The sequence below is a fragment of the Ips typographus genome, linkage group LG15, assembly GCF_016097725.1.
Source record: "Ips typographus isolate SLU linkage group LG15, UJ_Ityp_2.0, whole genome shotgun sequence".
NCBI classification, from domain to species: Eukaryota; Metazoa; Arthropoda; class Insecta; order Coleoptera; family Curculionidae; genus Ips; species Ips typographus.
The window spans coordinates 7509628-7529769 of record NC_138436.1 but is presented as its reverse complement, the minus strand read 5'-3'; the positions used below and the strand labels follow the sequence as shown (position 1 = coordinate 7529769).

Genomic DNA, 20142 nt, shown 5'->3' with positions numbered 1-20142 from the left:
AGAAAATAGTGGCTCAGAAAATTGTAAATTTAAAAAAAAAATTGCTTGCTCAGAAGACGAAAAAAATGTCTGAGAAGCTCAGAAATTTGAGTCAAACCCTCAGAAAGGTTAAAAGTGTCTTTCAAGCTTGAGAATTAAAAAAAACATGTTTTGGTTGCTCAGAAAACTCAGAAGCTTAGAAATGTGTCTTTGAAACTCAGAATTATGAAAATAACAGCTCAGAAAATAAAAAAATCATTTAAGTTTGAGTATTACAAAAAAAAACATTTGTTTGCTCAGAAGGCTAAAAAAGTGTCTTAGAAGCTCAGAAACTGGAAAATAATGGCTCAGAAATTTATTAACTTAAAAAAAGTTTTCTAAGCTTGAAAATTAAGAAAAATATTTCAATTGCTCAGAAGACTAAGAAAGTGTCTCAGAAATTAGAAAATAGTGGCTCAGAAAATTGTAAATTTAAAAAAAAATTTGCTTGCTCAGAAGACGAAAAAAATGTCTGAGAAGCTCAGAAATTTGAGTCAAACCCTCAGAAAGGTTAAAAGTGTCTTTCAAGATTGGGAATAAAAAAAAAACATGTTTTGGTTGCTCAGAAAACTCAGAAGCTTAGAAATGTGTCTTTGAAGCTCAGAAATTTGAAAAAAAAACAGCTCAGAAAATAAAAAAATCATTTAAGATTGAGTATTACAAAAAAAAAACATTAGTTTGCTCAGAAGGCTAAAAAAGTGTCTTAGAAGCTCAGAAACTGAAAAATAATGGCTCAGAAATTTATTAACTTAAAAAAAGAATTCTAAGCTTGAAAATTAAGAAAAATATTTCATTTGCTCAGAAGACTAAGAAAGTGTCTCAGAAATTAGAAAATAGTGGCTCAGAAAATTAGAAATTATATAAAAAAAGTTGCTTGCTCAGAAGACGAAAAAGATGTCTGAGCAGCTCAGAAATTTAAGTCAAACCTCCAAAATGTTAAAAGTGTCTTTCAAGCTTGAGAATTAAAAAAAAAAAACATGTTTTAATTGCTCAGAAAACTCAGAAGCTTAGAAATGTGTCTTTGAAGGTCAAAAATTTGAAATAAACAGCTCAGAAAATAAAAAAAAGTCTTTTAAGCTCAGAATCTAGAAAAAAAATTTTTGGTTGCTCAGAAGTCTAAAAAGGTGCCTTAAAAGCTCAGAAGCGTGCATTTCGGTTAGTAAAGCGGCCAAACCACTCGATATTACCTAAACGGTCTAGTAAAGCTACTTGCCTTGTTATTTGACTGCAAAAACAAAAGAAAAACAACGAATTAGACCGATTTATTGGTGAAACCCGAGCTGGGTGAGAGGTAAGTGAAATCTGACTGTAAATTTGGATTCGGCGACCCCAAATTAGTCGAAAACGAGTGGTCACTTGGGGGGTCTAACTCAAAAAATAACAAAGTTACAATTTTGCGACGTTGCCAAACCGAAAAACGCAACTTTTTTGTTTGTAACGCTAGAAACGTCATCTTAAATTCATTTTATGTTAATTTCTTCCAGGAAACACGCTGGTGTGGTTGGTTTTTTGATATCTCCAAAACTAGCAAAGTTAACTGGGTTTTTGCGAAAAAAAAAACCAAAATCACACTTTTAGCGACGTTGCCAGCGCTAAAACCCAACTTTCTTATTAATCAAGGTAGAGGGGTCATGTGACCTATCGTTTCAGGCTAAAATTTCCCAGGAAACACGCTGGTGCGGTTGGTTTTTTGATATCTCCAAAACTGGCAGAGTTAACCGCGTTTTTGCGAAAAACTCGAGCTGGGCGAGAGGTAGGTGAAATCTGACTGCGGATTCGGATTCGGCGACCCCAAATTAGTCGAAAACGAGTGGTCACTCGAGGGGTCCAAGTAAAAGAATAACAAAGTTACAGTTTGTGCGACGTTGCCAAACCGAAAAACGCAACTTTTTTGTTTGTAACGCTAGAAACGTCATCTCAAATTCCTTCTATGCTAATTTCTTCCAGGAAACACGCTGGTTTAGTCGGTTTTTTGATATCTCCAAAACTGGCAGAGTTAATTGCGTTTTTGCAAAAAAAAAAAACTTACGCGTGCACTCCGGTTTGTTTCTGGATCGTGTCGACCACGTTCGGTTCGCTGTACAAATTGATCGGCGAATTGAACTGTTTGTGAATCAACTGGAATTAAAAAAAAAAAAAATTGACATTTGACAGATGACAGAAGTGTCAAAAATGTCAAAAAAAAATTATCTGTCAAAAAAAGTAAAAAAACTGTACGTAACTGTCAAAAATTGTTTTTTTGACAGTTTTTGACAACTTTGACAGCTAAAATGACAACGCACACCGTATTTACCTGTTTGTTGGGATCGCCCGTACTGATTCGGTCCAGCACGGTGTGGGCAACCTGGAAAAAAAAAAAAAAACACCAAAAAATATCAAAAATTTGGCAACACCGCCCAAAAAGCAAATAGTTGGCAACGTCGCGACAAAACTAAAAAAAAAAAACAAAGCCAATTTGGCAACGCTGCCAAACAACAATAACACAACTGTTTACGTATGTATTATTGTTTGTCACGTCGCGGCAATTTGGCAACGTTGCCAAATCGTTTAGGCTGCAAAAACAACGTTCGAATTGAAATTTTGCGTGTTTTTTCGGTCAAATTGGCAACTGGGGCGGTTAGTGGGTTCTACTAAGTAGTTTTGATATTTTTAGACTGATTTGCTTGGGAAAATGACAGTTTTCGCTTTGGGTGAAAAGTTACGTGAAAATGAACGTCACCATTCGATTCCCCGTCCTCGATTTAGTCGAAAACGAGTACAAACTCGGTTTTTTACGACAATTTCAAAATGGCGCTTCTGAGCGCCATTTTGCAATTTCCGCCATTTTGGCTTGAGATAACCCAGCCTTGTGGGTACTCGTTTTCGACTAATTTGGGGTCAGGGAATCCATTGCCGAAGTCAGTTTGTCCGTATCTATCACTCAGTTTGAGAAACTTAATTTTTGCTAAAAATCTCGGTTTGAGAAAAAGTGACGCAAAAATGAACGCCACCACCGGATTCCTCATCCTCGATTTAGTAGAAAACGAGTACAAACTCGATTTTTTAGGAAAAAACAAAATGGCCGCTTTTGGGCGCCATTTGCAATTTCCGCCATTTTGACTAAAGATAAACGGGTCAAGTTTGTACTCGTTTTCGACTAATTCAGGGACGCGGAATTCATTTCCGCTGCCAAATTTGACGTATCTGTCACTCAGTTCAAAAAAGTTGATTTTTTGAAAAAAAAATTTCTGAGACATTTTTTTGTAATTTAATTTCTGAGCCGCAAAAACTATTTTCCGTCCGAGACGCTATTTCCCATCTCCCGTTATGCTTCCGAGATGTTTTTTCAAAAAATATTAAAACCGAAATAAGTCATTGTCCGTCTGAGACATTGATTTCTGAGCTTCTGAGACTTTGTCTAATATTTCAGAGTTTTGACGATTTTTTTGAAAAACCTTGAACTTGAAGACCAATTTTAAAGATTTTTTCTAATTTCTGAGCTTCTGAGACGTATTTTAGAATTTCTGAGCTTTCATGACTTTCTGATACCGAAGGTCATTCTTACACATTTGATTCGTCGATATCGATTTTCTGAGCTTCTGAGACTTGTTTTATGATTTCTGAGCTGTCAAGATTTTTTGATATTTTCAAATTGTGATTTATCAATTTCTGAGCTTCTGAGGCCAATTTTAAACATTTGCTTAAACAATTTGTAATTTCTGAGCATGTGAGGCTAATTTTGCGATTTCTGAGCTTTAATTTTTTTTTCTGAGTCTAAAAGTCATTTTCAAACTTCTTATAAGGCAATTTAGAATTTCTGAGCCACTGAGACCAATTCTAAACATTTGTTACATCATTTTATAATTTCTGCGTTTCTGAGACTTGTTTTACTATTTCTGAGCTGTCAAGATTTTTTTGATATTTTCAAATTCTGATTTATCAATTTCTGAGCTTCTGAGGCCAATTTTAAATATTTGCTTAAACAATTTGTAATTTCTGAGTCGAGAAGTCATTTTCAAACTCTGATAAAGCAATTTAGAATTTCTGAGCTACTGAGACCAATTCCAAACATTTTTTTCATTATTTTCAAGTTACAATCGGTCTCAGAAGCTCAGAAATTGATAAAACAGATGTTTGAAAATGACCTTCAGAATCAGAAAGTCTTAAAAAAATCCTGAAAGCTCAGAAATCCTAAAATATGTCTCAGAAGCTCAGAATTAAGAAAATGATGAAACAAATGTTTAAAATTAGTTGTCAGGTTCAGACATTCTCAAAAATAAAACCTTCAAAGCTCAGAAATATTAGACTCAGAAGCTCAGAAATCGATGACTCAGACGGACAATGACGAACTTTAGTTTCAACAATTTTTGAAAAAACGTCTCGGAAGCTTAAAAGGGATTAGAAATTGCGTCACGGACGGAAAATAGTTTGCGGCTCAGAAATTAAACGTCTGAGGGCTCAGAAAAAAACAAATTTGGCCAAAAAAATCAACTTTCTTAAACTGAGTGACGGATACGTCAAATCTGACTTCGGAAATGGATTCCCTGACCCCGAATTAGTCGAAAACGAGTACCCACAAGCCTGGGTTATCTCACGTCAAAATGGCGGAAATTGCAAAATGGCGCCTACGAGCGCCATTTTGAATTTTTCGTAAAAAACCGAGTTTGTACTCGTTTTCTACTAAATCGAGGACGGGGAATTCAATGGTGAGGTTCATTTATACGTCACTCTCTCCCAGGCCCAGATATTTAGGAAAAATTAAGTTTCTCGAGCTGAGTGATAGATACGGACAAACTGACTTCGGAAATGGATTCCCTGACCCCAAATTAGTCGAAAACGAGTACCCACAAGCCTGGGTTATCTCACGCCAAAATGGCGGAAATTGCAAAATGGCGCGCGCAAGCGCCATTTTGGCTCAAAATAGTCCAGGCTTGATGGTACTCGTTTTCGACTAATTCGAGGTCGGCGAATCCATTTCCGAGGTCAGTTTGACAGTAACTGTCACCCAGTTCGAGTAACCTACAAAAAATCGCGTTTTTCAATGAAAAAAACACACACAAACCTTATGACCGGGATCGACATGATGCGGTGGCGCCCTCACACTAGGATTGGGATGGTGACGTAGGTAACTTTCGGTGGTCGGTTCCCGTTTCACTTTGGCACCGGGCAGCACCAGAGGAGTGGTGCGGTATGGCTACAAAATGAGAAACAACACAAACACGATTACACGCATGCGCGACAACAAATATGATTCGGGACAAGAAAATGAAAAAAAAAAAGAACAAATTAACGACAAAATGCTGAAATGTCACTATTTCACCGGTTTACTGATTTTAGCCGCCATTTTGTCCAGAAAAAATAAACTCATTTTTTTTTCTCCCAAAATATTCAGTAGGCCTTGTCAAACCTAACCTGCAAAATTTCAAGTTTGTATCTTTAACCGTTTTGGAGATATGGCTTGTTCAAACTTTGGCGCCCTCTAGCAGCCTTACGGGTAAACTTACCTCGATCGTTCAAACGTCATTCGACAGCCCCGACTGTCCGCTACAGATTCTCTTATTACAAATTTTTTGCTAAAGTTTGAAATAACGGAGTTATGGACGATTTTGTGTGACCGTGTCCTGAACAAAGTTATGGTCCTTCGAGCCGAGTTTTAGGGTTTTTTAATTTTTTTAGCCAAACTGTTGGTTTTACGACAAAAACTCATAGAAAGTAAAAGTTGCGTCTAGTCATGGCATACCTAACCTGAAAATTTCACGTCGATATCCTGAACCGTTCGCGAGATATTTGTAAAAAACTGATTTTCAGTTCAAATCGCCATTTTGTCGAAAAAAGCCTTCAGGACGTTCTTGAAGCTTCTAGACAGTTCGAAAATGCTCCAGAAAGCTCTAGAAGCTTTCGTAAGGTTTTAAACGGTTCTAGAGCGTTCTGGCCAGTTCTAGAAGGTTCTGGAAGCTTTAGTTCTGAACTAGATAACCACCTTGAGTTGGTACTCGTTTTCGACTAATTCGGGGTCAGGGAATCCATTTCCGTGGTCAGTTTGACGGTAACTGTCACCCAGTTCGAGAAACTTGATTTTTGATAAAAATCTCGGTTTAAGAGAGAGTTACACAAAAATGAATGTCACCACCGAATTCCCCGTCCTCGATTTAGTGGAAAACGAGTACAAACTCGGTTTTTTACGAAAAGTTCAAAATGGCGCTTGTAGGCGCCATTTTGAAATTTCCGCCATTTTGGCGTGAGATAGCCCAGGCTTGATGGTACTCGTTTTCGACTAATTCGAGGTCAGGGAATCCATTTCCGAAGTCAGATTTGACGTATCCGTCACTCAGTTGATTTTGTGAGCAAATTTGTTTTTTTTCTGAGCACTCAGACATTTAATTTTTGAGCCGCAAACTATTTTCCGTCCGTGACGCAATTTCTAATCCCTTTAAGCTTCCGAGACGTTTTTTCAAAAATTGTTGAAATTGAAGTTTGTCATTGTCCGTCTGAGTCATCGATTTCTGAGCTTCTGAGTCTAATATTTCTGAGCTTTGAAGGTTTTATGTTTGAGAATTTCTGAACCTGACGACTAATTTTAAACATTTTCTAATTTATGAACTTCTGAGGCTTATTTCAGGATTTCTGAGTTTTCAAGACTTTTTCTTGATACTTTCTAATTTCCGAGCTTCTGAGAACAATTTTAAACATTTGTTTCATCATTTTCTTAATTCTGAGCTTCTGAGACATATTTTAGGATTTCTGAGCTTTCAGGATTTTTTAAGACTTTCTGATTCTGAAGGTAATTTTCAAACATCGGTTTTATCAATTTCTGATACGATTGTAACTTGAAAATAATGAAACAAATGTTTGGAATTGGTCTCAGTAGCTCAGAAATTCTAAATTGCTTTATCAGAGTTTGAAAATGACTTTTCGACTCAGAAATTACAAATTGTTTAAGCAAATGTTTAAAATTGACCTCAGAAGCTCAGAAATTGATAAATCAGAATATGAAATTATCAAAAAAATCTTGACAGCTCAGAAATCGTAAAACAAGTCTCAGAAGCGCAGAAATTATAAAATGATGAAACAAATGTTTAGAATTGGTCTCAGTGGCTCAGAAATTCTAAATTGCTATATAAGAAGTTTGAAAATGACTTTTAGACTCAGAAAAAAAACTTAAAGCTCAGAAATCGTAAAATATGCCTCACAAGCTCAGAAATTATAAATTGTTTAAGCAAATGTTTAAAATTGACCTCAGAAGCTCAGAAATTGATAAATCAAAATATGAAAATATCAAAAAAATCTTGACAGCTCAGAAATCGTAAAACAAGTCTCAGAAGCGCAGAAATTATAAAATGATGAAACAAATGTTTAGAATTGGTGGCTCAGTGGCTCAGAAATTCTAAATTGCTTTATAAGAAGTTTGAAAACGACTTTAGAAGCGCCATTTTGCAATTTCCGCCATTTTCGTTTGAGATAGCCCAAGCTTGATGGTACTCGTTTTCGACTAATTCGGGGTCAAGGAATACATTTCCAAAGTCAGTTTGACAGTAACTGTCACCCAGTTCGAGAAACTTCATTTTTGCTAAAAATCTCGGATTAAGAAAAAGTTACACAAAAATGAATGCCACCACCGAATTCCCCGTCTTCGATTTAGTCGAAAACGAGTACAAACTCAATTTTTTACGACAATTTCAAAATGGCGCTTCTGAGCGCCATTTTGCAATTTCCGCCATTTTGGCTCAGAGTAGCCCAGGCTTGATGGTACTCGTTTTCGACTAATTCGGGGTCAGGGAATCCATTTCCGAGGTCAGTTTGACAGTAACTGTCACCCAGTTCGAGAAACATGATTTTTTCTAAAAATCTCGATTTGAGAGAGAGTTACACTAAAATGAATGTCACCACCTAATTCCCCGTCCTCGATTTAGTCGAAAACGAGTACAATCTCAATTTTTTACGACAATTTCAAAATGGCGCTTCTGAGCGCCATTTTGCAATTTCCGCCATTTTGGCTCAAAGTAGCCCAGACTTGATGGTACTCGTTTTCGACTAATTCGGGGTCAAGGAATCCATTTCCGTGGTCAGTTTGACAGTAACTGTCACACAGTTCGAGAAACTTGATTTTTTCTAAAAATCTCGGTTTGAGAGAGAGTTACACTAAAATGAATGTCACCACCAAATTCCCCGTCCTCGATTTAGTCGAAAACGAGTACAAACTCAACTTTTTACGACAATTTCAAAATGGCGCTTCTGAGCGCCATTTTGCAATTTCCGCCATTTTGGCTCAAAGTAGCCCAGGCTTTATGGTACTCGTTTTCGACTAATTCGGGGTCAGGGAATCCATTTCCGTGGTCGGTTTGACAGTAACTGTCACCCAGTTCGAGAAACTTGATTTTCGTGGGGAAAAAATCAACTTACCCACGCGTGCGCCGCTTCCTCGGTCTTATCGAACCGGAACCGTTCGGTCGATACACTTTTCGATAACAACATGGCGGCCTGGTCACGTGATCGACAAATCTCAGCAGAAATCCGCACTAAAACGTTCGTGTCGCGTAACTGGCCCCGGAACGAGAATTTTCGATATTTTTCGATTTTTTCTCGCGTTACGTCACTTCCAGTGGCGTAACTTTTGTTTTTTTTGGGGAAAAACATAAAGAAAAACGCTACATTCTGTCAGGTACGCCCCTGCGCTAATTACATGGTTTTTTTTCGGTGCGAGAACGCGAAAACATCGACCGGACGCCAGAAAACTATTTCAAGATTCCCTCAATGTCACCTCAAAAACGTGATCGTTTTCCGGCAATATCTCCGAAACGGTTAGAGATATCGACTTGAAATTTTTAAGCCAAGTAGGCCTTAACTAGACGCAACTTTTACTTTCCATGAGTTTTTAACGTAAACCCAACAGTTTGGCTGTGAAAATTAAAAAACCATAAAACTCGGCTCGAAGGACCATAACTTTGTTCAGGACACGCTTACACAAAATCGTCCGTAACTCCGTTATTTCAAACTTTTACAAAAAATTTGTAATAAAAGAATCTGTAGCGGACAGTCCGGGCTGTCGAATGACGTTTGAACGATCGAGGTAAGTTTACCCGTAAGGCCGCTAGAGGGCGCCAAAGTTTGAACAAGCCATATCTCCGGAACGGTTAAAGATATCGACCTGAAATTTTGCAGGTTAGGTAGGCCATGACAAGACGCAACTTTTACTTTCTATGAGTTTTTAACGTAAAACCAACAGTTTGGCTGTGAAAAATAAAAAACCCGAAAACTCGGCTCGAAGGACCATAACTTAACAAACAACCTTTGAACGCCAATAACTCCCTTCTGAGTCATTTTAGGGAAAAAGTGCCCTCCATAAATCTTACAGGGAATTAAATTCCCTACAACTTTGCGTTCTAGCGTTTTTGCGTTAACTGGAAAAATAACGGAGTTACGTTCGATTGAAAGTGAACGAAAATAGATTTCTGACCCAAATACGCGCCCGAAAAATTCAATCAAAATCCGAATTTTAATTTATAATTTTTTTTTTATTTTTATTACGCGACGTACCAAAAGTCGAACGCTATAAATACCGCGGACCTTGTTTGTGACATTACTTGGCCTTAATCCAACAAAACAGCCGTTTTGATTAATAAAATCGTTATTTCCATATGATGTTAGCCGAGCTAAATATAACCTAACCTCGTTCAAGCTGAATTTCTATTAAATAATAGGAAAAACAATTTTTTTTGGTTGTTTCTAACCGTTTCAATGCTAGCGGTGGAAAGTATGTCGGCCATTTTGAATTTTAGCGCAATTTTGACTTTGCCAGTCGATTCCCCGTCCCTGATTTAGTCGAAAAGGAGTACAAACTTGGGGGGTCCAAGAGGACCCCCAAGGGAGTTATGACGGAAAAACCGAATGGGGTCATAATGACCCCACAAACTTCAACCTTCTGTAACTCGCTTATTTAAAGGAATTTCAGGGTGTTTCAAAAAAGGTTTTGTAGGGAAATTTACGCGCAACAAAAAGTGTTTAGAGACATTTTGCCCTACGGGGTCACCCTGTATAGTTATCGGGGCTAATTCGGCCATTTTCACAGTTAGCTCAAATTTGACTTTTCCAGTCGATTCCCCGTCCCCAATTTAGTCGAAAAGGAGTACAAACTTAGGGGGTCCAATTGGACCCCCAAGGGAGTTATGACGGAAAAACCGAATGGGGTCATAATGACCCCACAAACTTCAACCTTCTGTAACTCGCTTATTTAAAGGAATTTCAGGGTGTTTCAAAAAAGGTTTTGTAGGGAAATTTACGCGCAACAAAAAGTGTTTAGAGACATTTTGCCCTACGGGGTCACCCTGTATAGTTATCGGGGCTAATTCGGCCATTTTGACAGTTAGCTCAAATCTGACTTTTCCAGTCGATTCCCCGTCCCCAATTTAGTCGAAAAGGAGTACAAACTTGGGGGGTCCAAAAGGACCCCCAAGTGAGTTATGACGGAAAAACCGAATGGGGTCATAATGACCCCACAAATTTCAACCTTCTGTAACTCGCTTATTAATAGGAATTTCAGGGTGTTTCAAAAAAGGTTTTGTAGGGAATTTTACGCCCAACAAAAAGTGTTTAGAGACATTTTGCCCTACGGGGTCACCCTGTAAAGTTATCGGGCCTAATTCGGCCATTTTGACAGTTAGCTCAAATCTGACTTTACCAGTGGATTCCCCGTCCCCAATTTAGTCGAAAAGGAGTACAAACTTGGGGGGTCCAAAAGGACCCCCAAGGGAGTTATGACGGAAAAACTGTTTGGGGTCATAATGACCCCACAAGTTTCAACCTTCTATAACTCGCTTATTAATAGGAATTTCAGGGTGTTTCAAAAAAGGTTTTGTAGGGAATTTGACGCGCAACAAAAAGTGTTTAGAGACATTTTGCCCTACGGGGTCACCCTGTATAGTTATCGGGCCTAACTCGGCCATTTTGACAGCTAGCTCAAATTTGACATTACCAGTCGATTCCCCGTCCCCAATTTAGTCGAAAAGGAGTACAAACTTGGGGGGTCCAAAATGCACCCCAAGGGAGTTATGACGGAAAAACCGAATGGGGTCATAATGACCCTACAAATTTCAACCTTCTATAACTCGCTTAGTAATAGGAATTTCAGGGTGTTTCAAAAAAGGTTTTGTAGGGAATTTTACGCCCAACAAAAAGTGTTTAGAGACATTTTGCCCTACGGGGTCACCCTGTAGAGTTATCGGACCTAACTCGGCCATTTTGACAGTTAGCTCAAATCTGACTTTTCCAGTCGATTCCCCGTCCCCAATTTAGTCGAAAAGGAGTACAAACTTGGGGGGTCCGATAGGACCCCCAAGGGAGTTATGACGGAAAAAACTGAATGGGGTCATAATGACCCCACAAACTTCAACCTTCTGTAACTCGCTTATTTAAAGGAATTTCAGGGTGTTTCAAAAAAGGTTTTGTAGGGAATTTTACGCGCAATAAAAAGTGTTCAGAGGCATTTTGCCCTACGGGGTCACCCTGTAGAGTTATCGGGCCTAACTCGGCCATTTTGACAGTTAGCTCAAATCTGACTTTTCCAGTCGATTCCCCGTCCCCAATTTAGTCGAAAAGGAGTACAAACTTGGGGGGTCCAAGAGGACCCCCAAGAGAGTTATAACGGAAAAACCGAATGGGGTCATAATGACCCCACAAATTTCAACCCTCTGTAACTCGCTTATTAATAGGAATTTCAAGGTGGTTCAAAAAAGGTTTTGTAGGGAATTTTACGCGCAACAAAAAGTGTTTAGAGGCATTTTGCCCTACGGGGTCACCCTGCAGAGTTATCGGGTCTAACACGGCTATTTTGACAGTTAGCTTAAATCTGACTTTGCGAGTCGATTCCCCGTCCCCGATTTAGTCGAAAAGGAGTACAAACTTGGGGGGTCCAAGTGGACCCCCAAGGGAGTTATAACGGAAAAACCGAATGGGGTCATAATGACCCCACAAACTTCAACCCTCTGTAACTCGCTTATTAATAGGAATTTCAGGGTGGTTCAAAAAACATATTGTAGGGAATTTTACGCTCACCTGTTTGGTCACGTGAATGTCGCCATTTTGATCGGCGCGCTTCGGCTGGCCGTATTCGTAGATTTCGAAATAGTGGCCGTCGATCGGGGTCAACGGATTCGTGTAGATCGGGGTCAGGGCCGACCCTCCAGGACTGTAACCTGAAAATGATCCGTCAAACACCTTCAAACCCACATAACTCCCTTATTTGCCGCATTTTTGACAGACTTTTTTATATCAATGGAAAGCCCTTGAAAAGGGCTTTCCATTGATGTATAAAACTCTATAGGTTAGTTGTACGGTTTGGCCGCTAGAGGGCGTCAAAGTTGACCCAACACTTTTAGTGCACCAACTCATTCAAACCCAAATAACTCCCTTATTTCAAACACTTTTAATAAACTTTTTTATATCAATGGAAAGCCCTTGAAAAGTTGCTAGGTTAGTGACGCGGTTTGCCCGCTAGAGGGCGTCAAAGTCAACCAACGAGTTTTCTCTTGACACTCACCCGGACTCAATCCTGATGGAGCCCTGGGCGACAAATTTGGCGAAACCGACAGCGGACTGTAATGGGAACTGTTGCGGGACGACCCCGTACTGGCATTGTACCGTGGTGCGGTTTCCCTGAAAAAAAAAAACAAAATTTCAAAAAAAAATAAAATCAAAAAAACCTCTTTTGGCAAAACCAATTTTCAAAAATTAATTTCTCCCAAACCTCACGGAGTAGGGACCTGAATTTTTTAGAGTAAACAGGTCAAGGTCAGAGCAGTATTCGGTGAAAATTTCGTAAAAATCCGTTGAAAACCACGGACGTAACGGCGAAACATCCAGGTCGGTGACCAATTTGCTCAGAAGACAGTTTTGAAGCAGTTTGGTGTTTCTGAGCTGCAAAAACAGTTGTAAACCTACTTTCAAGCTTTTCAATGTTCAGAAGACAGTTTGAAACACAAAAAACAGTTTGAAAGCCACTTTCAAAATTTTGCTGTTTCTGAGCTACTATAAAACCGTTTGAGAACCTCATAACATTTTTGTTGCTCAGAAGACAGTTTAAGAGCCGTTGGTTGAGTTCTGGTGTTTCTGAGCCTCAGAAGACAGTTTGAGACCCACTAATGACATTTTTATATTTCTGAGCCACAAAAAACAGTTTGAGAACCACTTTCAAAATTTTACTGTTTCTGAGCTACTATAAAACCGTTTGAAAACCTCTCATAACATTTTTATTGCTCAGAAGACAGTTTGAGAGCCGTTGGTTGAGTTTTGGTGTTTCTGAGCCTCAAAAGACAGTTTGAGACCCACTAATGACATTTTTATGTTTCTGAGCCATAAAAAACAGTTTGAGAACCACTTTCAAAATTTTACTGTTTCTGAGCTACTATAAAACCGTTTGAGAACCTCTCCTAACATTTTTATGGCTCAGAAGACAGTTAGAGAGCCGTTGGTTGAGTTTTGGTGTTTCTGAGCCTCAGAAGACAGTTTGAGACCCACTGATGACATTTTTGTGTTTCTGAGCCACACAAAACAGTTTGAGAACCACTTTAAAAAATTTCCGTTTCTGAGCTAATATAAAACCGTTTGAGAACCTCATAACATTTTTATTGCTCAGAAGACAGTTAGAGAGCCGTTGGTTGAGTTTTGATGTTTCTGAGCCTCAAAAGACAGTTGGAGACCCACTAATGACATTTTTGTGTTTCTGAGCCACACAAGACAGTGTGAGAACCACTTTCAAAGTTTTGCTGTTTCTGAGCTACTATAAAACCGTTTGAGAAGCTCTCATAACATTTTTGTTGCTCAGAAGACAGTTTGACAGCCGTTTTAGTGTTTCTGAGCCTCAAAAGACAGTTAGAGACCCACTAATGACATTTTTGTGTTTCTGAGCAACACAAGACAGTTTGATAACCACTTGAAAAAATTTTCCGTTTCTGAGCTACTATAAAACCTTTTGAGAACCTCTCATAACATTTTTATTGCTCAGAAGACAGTTTGAGAGCTGTTGGTTGAGTTTTGGTGTTTCTGAGCTTCAAAAGACAGTTTGAGACCCACTAACGACATTTTTGTGTTTCTGAGCCACAAAAGAGAATGCGAGAACCACTTTCAAAAACTTGCTGTTTCTGAGTTACTATAAAACCGGTTAGAGAACCACTGATCACATTTTTGTGCTTCTGAGCCACACAAGACAGTTTGAGAACCTATTTTAAAATTTTGCTGTTTCTGAGCCGATGATATTTTTGTGCTTCTGAGCCACAAAAAACAGTTTAAGAACCTCTCAGGACATTTTTGTTGCTCAGAAGACAGTTTGACAGACGTTGGTTGAGTTTTGGTGTTTCTGAGCCATAAAAAACAGTTTAAAAACCACTTTCAAAATTTTGCTGTTTCTGAGCTGCTATAAAACCGTTTGAGACACTCTCTTCACATTTTTGTTGCTCAGAAGACAGCCTGACAACCACTGACAGTATTTTGGTGATTCTGAGCCGGAAAAACTACTTGTGACCATTTTGACGCTCAGAAGACAGTTTTGGACACTGATACACACTTTTAATTTCTAAAAATGTCTTCTGAGCATTAAAAACGTTACCAAACGTTTTCACACAGTTTTTAGTAGCTCAGAAACAAGAAAATATCATCAGAAGCTCTCAGAGGGTCTTCTGAGCCTCAAATATGTTACTAAAAGTTTTAAAACAGTTTTTAATTTCTAAAAATGTCTTCTGAGCATTCAAAATGTTACCAAACGTTTTTACACACTTTTTAGTAGGTCAGAAACAACAAAATGTCATCAGAAGCTCTCAGAGGGTCTTCTGAGCCTCGAATATGTTACGAAAAGTTTTAAAACTGTTTTTAAGTTCTGAAACTGTCTTCTGAGCATCGGAAATATCATCAAAGATTCTCACGCAGTTTCTAGATGCTCAGAAACACCAAAATGTCATCAGAAGCTCTCAGAGGGTCTTCTAAGCCTCAAATATGTTACAAAAAGTTTTAAAACTGTTTTTAAGTTCTAAAACTGTCTTCTGAGCATCTAAAATATCATCAAAGATTCTCACGCAGTTTCTAGATGCTCAGAAACACCAAAATGTCATCAGAAGCTCTCAGAGGGTCTTCTGAGCCTCGAATATGTTACAGAAAGTATAAAAATTGTTTTTAAGTTCTAAAACTGTCTTCTGAGCATCGGAAATATCATCAAAGATTCTCACGCAGTTTCTAGATGCTCAGAAACAACCAAATGTCATCAGAAGCTCTCAGAGGGTCTTCTGAGCCTCGAATATGTTACAAAAAGTTTTAAAACTGTTTTTAAGTTCTGAAACTGTCTTCTGAGCATCGGAAATATCATCAAAGATTCTCACGCAGTTTCTAGATGCTCAGAAACACCAAAATGTCATCAGAAGCTCTCAGAGGGTCTTCTAAGCCTCAAATATGTTACAAAAAGTTTTAAAACTGTTTTTAAGTTCTAAAACTGTCTTCTGAGCATCTAAAATATCATCAAAGGTTCTCACGCAGTTTTTTAGAAGCTCAGAAACACTAAAATGTCATCAGAAGCTCTCAGAGGGTCTTCTGAGCCTCGAATATGTTACAGAAAGTATAAAAACTGTTTTTAAGTTCTAAAACTGTCTTCTGAGCATCGGAAATATCATCAAAGGTTCTCACGCAGTTTCTAGATGCTCAGAAACACAAAAACGTCATCAGACTGTTTTGTGCGACTCAAAAATGTCTTCTGAGCCATAAAAATTGTAAAACTAGTTTTCAAGTTTATGCCGCTCAGAAACGCGAAAAACTTCAGATTACTTACAAATAACGACTGTAGGTGGGCATGATCCGCTCAGAAGACACTCAGAAGACACTTTCCACCCCCGGAAACGGCGGAAAACGCACAAACGGCCCAACGAAAAAGTGTTATTTCGACGGAAACGGTCCGATTGCGACTGATTCGAACCGATTACACTAAAACGTATTTTAAGAAATCCGTTTTTTGATCATAACCTAACAATTTTGGCGCTCGTCCAACTAGCGAATGTGGGTCGCTCGATTCGGCTGAAATTTGGCCAGCAGACAGTCCGAGGGCTTGTCTACCTTCACCGAAAATTTCATCGAAATCGGCGAAGAAACGTGGCGGCAGCGGCCGAAAAACCAAACGGGTGTCTTCTGAGCCAAAACTCGTTTTTTTGGGAAATTTTTCCCGGCCAAACGGCCGGGCGGATTCGATTGAAATTTCTGTCGCCGACTGTCCAAGGTGTGGGTGATGCGTAGAAAAAATTGCGTTGACATTGCTCAGAAAACGCGGACGTAGCGAAGCGGAGTTGAATTGGGTGTCTTCTGAGCCCGTCCAACTTTGACAGCTCGTAATTCGGCCATTTTGACAGTTACGCGGTTCCGGTTTGCACCGCTGTGTAGTCCGTGAATTTGTCTACAAATTACCTATTGGAGAGTTTTTGCACAGATCAACAGTTAGGGAGTTATCGCACTGAGAACGTTAAACTTTGACAGCTCGTATTTCTGTCATTTTGACAGTTAGAGAGGTGCGGTGTTGACTGATACGTAGCCCGTTAAATCCTCTACAAACACTGGAAATTGCGTTGACATTGCTCAGAAAACGCGGACGTAGCGAAGCGGAGTTGAATTGGGTGTCTTCTGAGCCCGAACGGCCTGTCCAACTTTGACAGCTCGTAATTCGGCCATTTTGACAGTTACACGGTTCCGGTTTGCACCGCTGTGTAGTCCGTGAAATTGTCTACAAATTACCTATTGGAGAGTTTTTGCACAGACCAACAGTTAGGGAGTTATCGCACTGAGAACGTTAAACTTTGACAGCTCGTAACTCGGCCATTTTGACAGTTAGAGAGGTGCGGTTTTGACTAATACGTAGCCCGTCAAATCCTCTACAAACACTGAAAATTGCGTTGACATTGCTCAAAAAACGCGGACGTAGCGAAGCGGAGTTGATTTGGGTGTCTTCTGAGCCCGAACGGCCTGTCCCAACTTTGACAGAAATCGGTGAAGAAACATGGCGGCAGCGGCGGAAAAACCAAACGGGTGTCTTCTGAGCCAAAACTCGTTTTTTTGGGGAATTTTTCCCGGCCAAACGGCCGGGCGGATTCGATCGAAATTTCTGTCGGCGACTGTCAAAGGCGTGGGGGATGCGTAGAAAAAATTGCGTTGACATTGCTCAGAAAGCGCGGACGTAGCGAAGAGGAGTTGAATTGGGTGTCTTCTGAGCCCGAACGGCCTGTCCAACTTTGACAGCTCGTAACTCGGCCATTTTGACAGTTACGCGGTTCCGGTTTGCACTGCGGTGTAGCTAGTGAAATTGTCTACAAATTACCTATTGGAGAGTTTTCGCGCAGACTTATAGTTTGGGAGTTATCGCAAGTTAAACGTTAAACTTTGACAGCTCGTAACTCGGACATTTTGACAGTTACAGAGGTGCGGTTTCGACTGATACGTAGCCCGTTAAATCCTCTACAAACACTGGAAATTGCGTTGACATTGCTCAGAAAACGCGGACGTAGCAAAGCGGAGTTGAATTGGGTGTCTTCTGAGCCCGAACGGCCTGTCCCAACTTTGACAGCTCGTAACTCGGCCATTTTGACAGTTACACGGTTCCGGTTTGCACTGCTGTGTAGCCCGTGAAATTGTCTACAAATTACCTATTGGAGAGTTTTCGCACAGACTTATAGTTTGGGAGTTATCGCACGTTAAACGTTAAACTTTGACAGCGCGTATTTCTGTCATTTTGACAGTTACAGAGGTGCGGTTTTGACTGATACGTAGCCCGTTAAATCCTCTACAAACACTAGAAATTGCGTTGACATTGCTCAGAAAACGCGGACGTAGCGAAGCGGAGTTGAATTGGGTGTCTTCTGAGCCCGAACGACCCGTCCAACTTTGACAGCTCGTAATTCGGCCATTTTGACAGTTACGCGGTTCCGGTTTGCACCGCTGTGTAGCCCGTGAAATTGTCTACAAATTACCTATTGGAGAGTTTTTGCACAGACTTATAGTTAGGGAGTTATCGCACGTTAAACGTTAAACTTTGACAGCTCGTAACTCGGCCATTTTGACAGCTACGCGGTTCCGGTTTGCACTGCTGTGTAGTCCGTGAAATTGTCTACAATATCCGAAAATTTCATCAAAATCGATGAAGAAACATGGCGGCAGCGGCCGAAAAACCAAACGGGTGTCTTCTGAGCCAAAACTCGTTTTTTTGGGGATTTTTTCCCGGCCAGATGGCCGGGCGGATTTGATTGAAATTTCTGTCGGCGACTGTCAAAGGTGTGGGGGATGCGTAGAAAAAATTGCGTTGACATTGCTCAGAAAACGCGGACGTAGCGAAGCGGAGTTGAATTGAGTGTCTTCTGAGCCCAAACGGCCCGTCCAACTTTGACAGCTCGTAATTCGGCCATTTTGACAGTTACGCGGTTCCGGTTTGCACTGCTGTGTAGTCCGTGAAATTGTCTACAATATCCGAAAATTTCATCGAAATCGGTGAAAAAACATGGCGGTAGCGGCCGAAAAACCAAACGGGTGTCTTCTGAGCCAAAACTCGTTTTTTTTGGAAAATTTTTCCCGGCCAAACGGCCGGGCGGATTCGATCGAAATTTCTGTCGGCGACTGTCAAAGGCGTGGGGGATGCGTAGAAAAAATTGCGTTGACATTGCTCAGAAAGCGCGGACGTAGCGGAGCGGAGTTGATTTGGGTGTCTTCTGAGCCCGAACGGCCCGTCCAACTTTGACAGCTCGTAATTCGGCCATTTTGACAGTTACGCGGTTCCGGTTTGCACTGCTGTGTAGTCCGTGAAATTGTCTACAATATCCGAAAATTTCATCAAAATCGATGAAGAAACATGGCGGCAGCGGCCGAAAAACCAAACGGGTGTCTTCTGAGCCAAAACTCGTTTTTTTGGGGATTTTTTCCCGGCCAGATGGCCGGGCGGATTTGATTGAAATTTCTGTCGGCGACTGTCAAAGGTGTGGGGGATGCGTAGAAAAAATTGCGTTGACATTGCTCAGAAAACGCGGACGTAGCGAAGCGGAGTTGAATTGGGTGTCTTCTGAGCCCGTCCAACTTTGACAGCTCGTAATTCGGCCATTTTGACAGTTACGCGGATCCGGTTTGCACTGCTGTGTAGCCAGTGAAATTGTCTACAAATTACCTATTGGAGAGTTTTCGCACAGACTTATAGTTGGGGAGTTATCGCACCGAGAACGTTAAACTTTGACAGCTCATAACTCGGCCATTTTGACAGTTAGAGAGGTGCGGTTTTGACTAATACGTAGCCCGTCAAATCCTCTACAAACACTGGAAAGATTAGGGAGTTTTCGCAAAATGTACGCAATCAAAAAAAAATTCGAAAAACTCACCTTTGAACGACGAGTCGTACGTTGTTGCCGGCGTTTCGGAACAACGTCTGGGCATCCTCGTGGCGGATGTCGCGCGCATCGTAGTTGCCCACCTTGTGCACGATGTCGCCACGTTGCAGCGCGTTGTGCGCAGGCGTACCGAACGCCACCTACACAAAACGACATTAGTTACACAAAAATATACCGTTTTAACGGTTAATTTTAGTCAAAACTCGACTGGTTTAAGAGATATCGGGAATCTGACTGCGGATTTGGAATCGGCGACCCCAAATTAGTCGAAAACGAGTGGTTACTCGGGGGGTCTAAGTGGAAAAATAACAAAGTTACAGTTTGTGCGACGTTGCCAGCCCGAAACCACAACTTTCTTATTTCGAACGCTAGAAGCGTCATCTCAAATTCATTCTATGCTAATTTTTACCAAAAAACACGCTGGTGAAGTCAGTTTTGAGATATCTCATAAACTAACCGAGTTAGACAAAAAATGAGCGTTTAAACGGCCAAATTGTCAGGAACTCAACCAGGTTAAGTGGTACGTAAATTTTGATAGTGGAATTGAAATCAGCGACCCCAAATTAGTCAAAAACGAGTGGTCACTCGGGGGGTCTAAGGGGAAAAATAACAAAGTTACAGTTTGTGCGACGTTGCCAGCTCTGGAAACCAACTTCCTTATTAATCAAGATAGAGGGGTCATGCGACCTATCATTTCAGGCTAAAATTTTCCAGGAAACACGCTGGTTTAGGTGGTTTTTTGATATCTCCAAAACTGGTAAAGTTA

The 20142-nt window shown here is 40.2% G+C and overlaps 1 protein-coding gene across 9 annotated transcripts in view; it reads right to left on the bottom strand.

Annotated features, from left to right (window-relative positions):
- Positions 1-20142, bottom strand: part of Zasp66 (PDZ_signaling and DUF4749 domain-containing protein Zasp66) — a 44228-nt gene that overhangs the window by 6015 nt on the left and 18071 nt on the right. For 3 of the 9 annotated variants that reach the window (XM_081993275.1, XM_081993277.1, XM_081993274.1), the window contains 6 exons: positions 19368-19516; positions 12530-12645; positions 12046-12185; positions 2312-2362; positions 2048-2136; positions 1206-1243 (listed from right to left, as the gene is read on the bottom strand). In XM_081993275.1, coding sequence (XP_081849401.1) covers positions 1206-1243; positions 2048-2136; positions 2312-2362; positions 12046-12185; positions 12530-12645; positions 19368-19516 — 583 coding nt within the window. Of the gene's footprint in view, positions 1-1205; positions 1244-2047; positions 2137-2311; positions 2363-5059; positions 5192-12045; positions 12186-12529; positions 12646-15799; positions 15970-19367; positions 19517-20142 lie in introns of those variants that run through there. The other 6 variants (XM_081993276.1, XM_081993273.1, XM_081993279.1 and 3 more) reach the window with 4 other exon arrangements.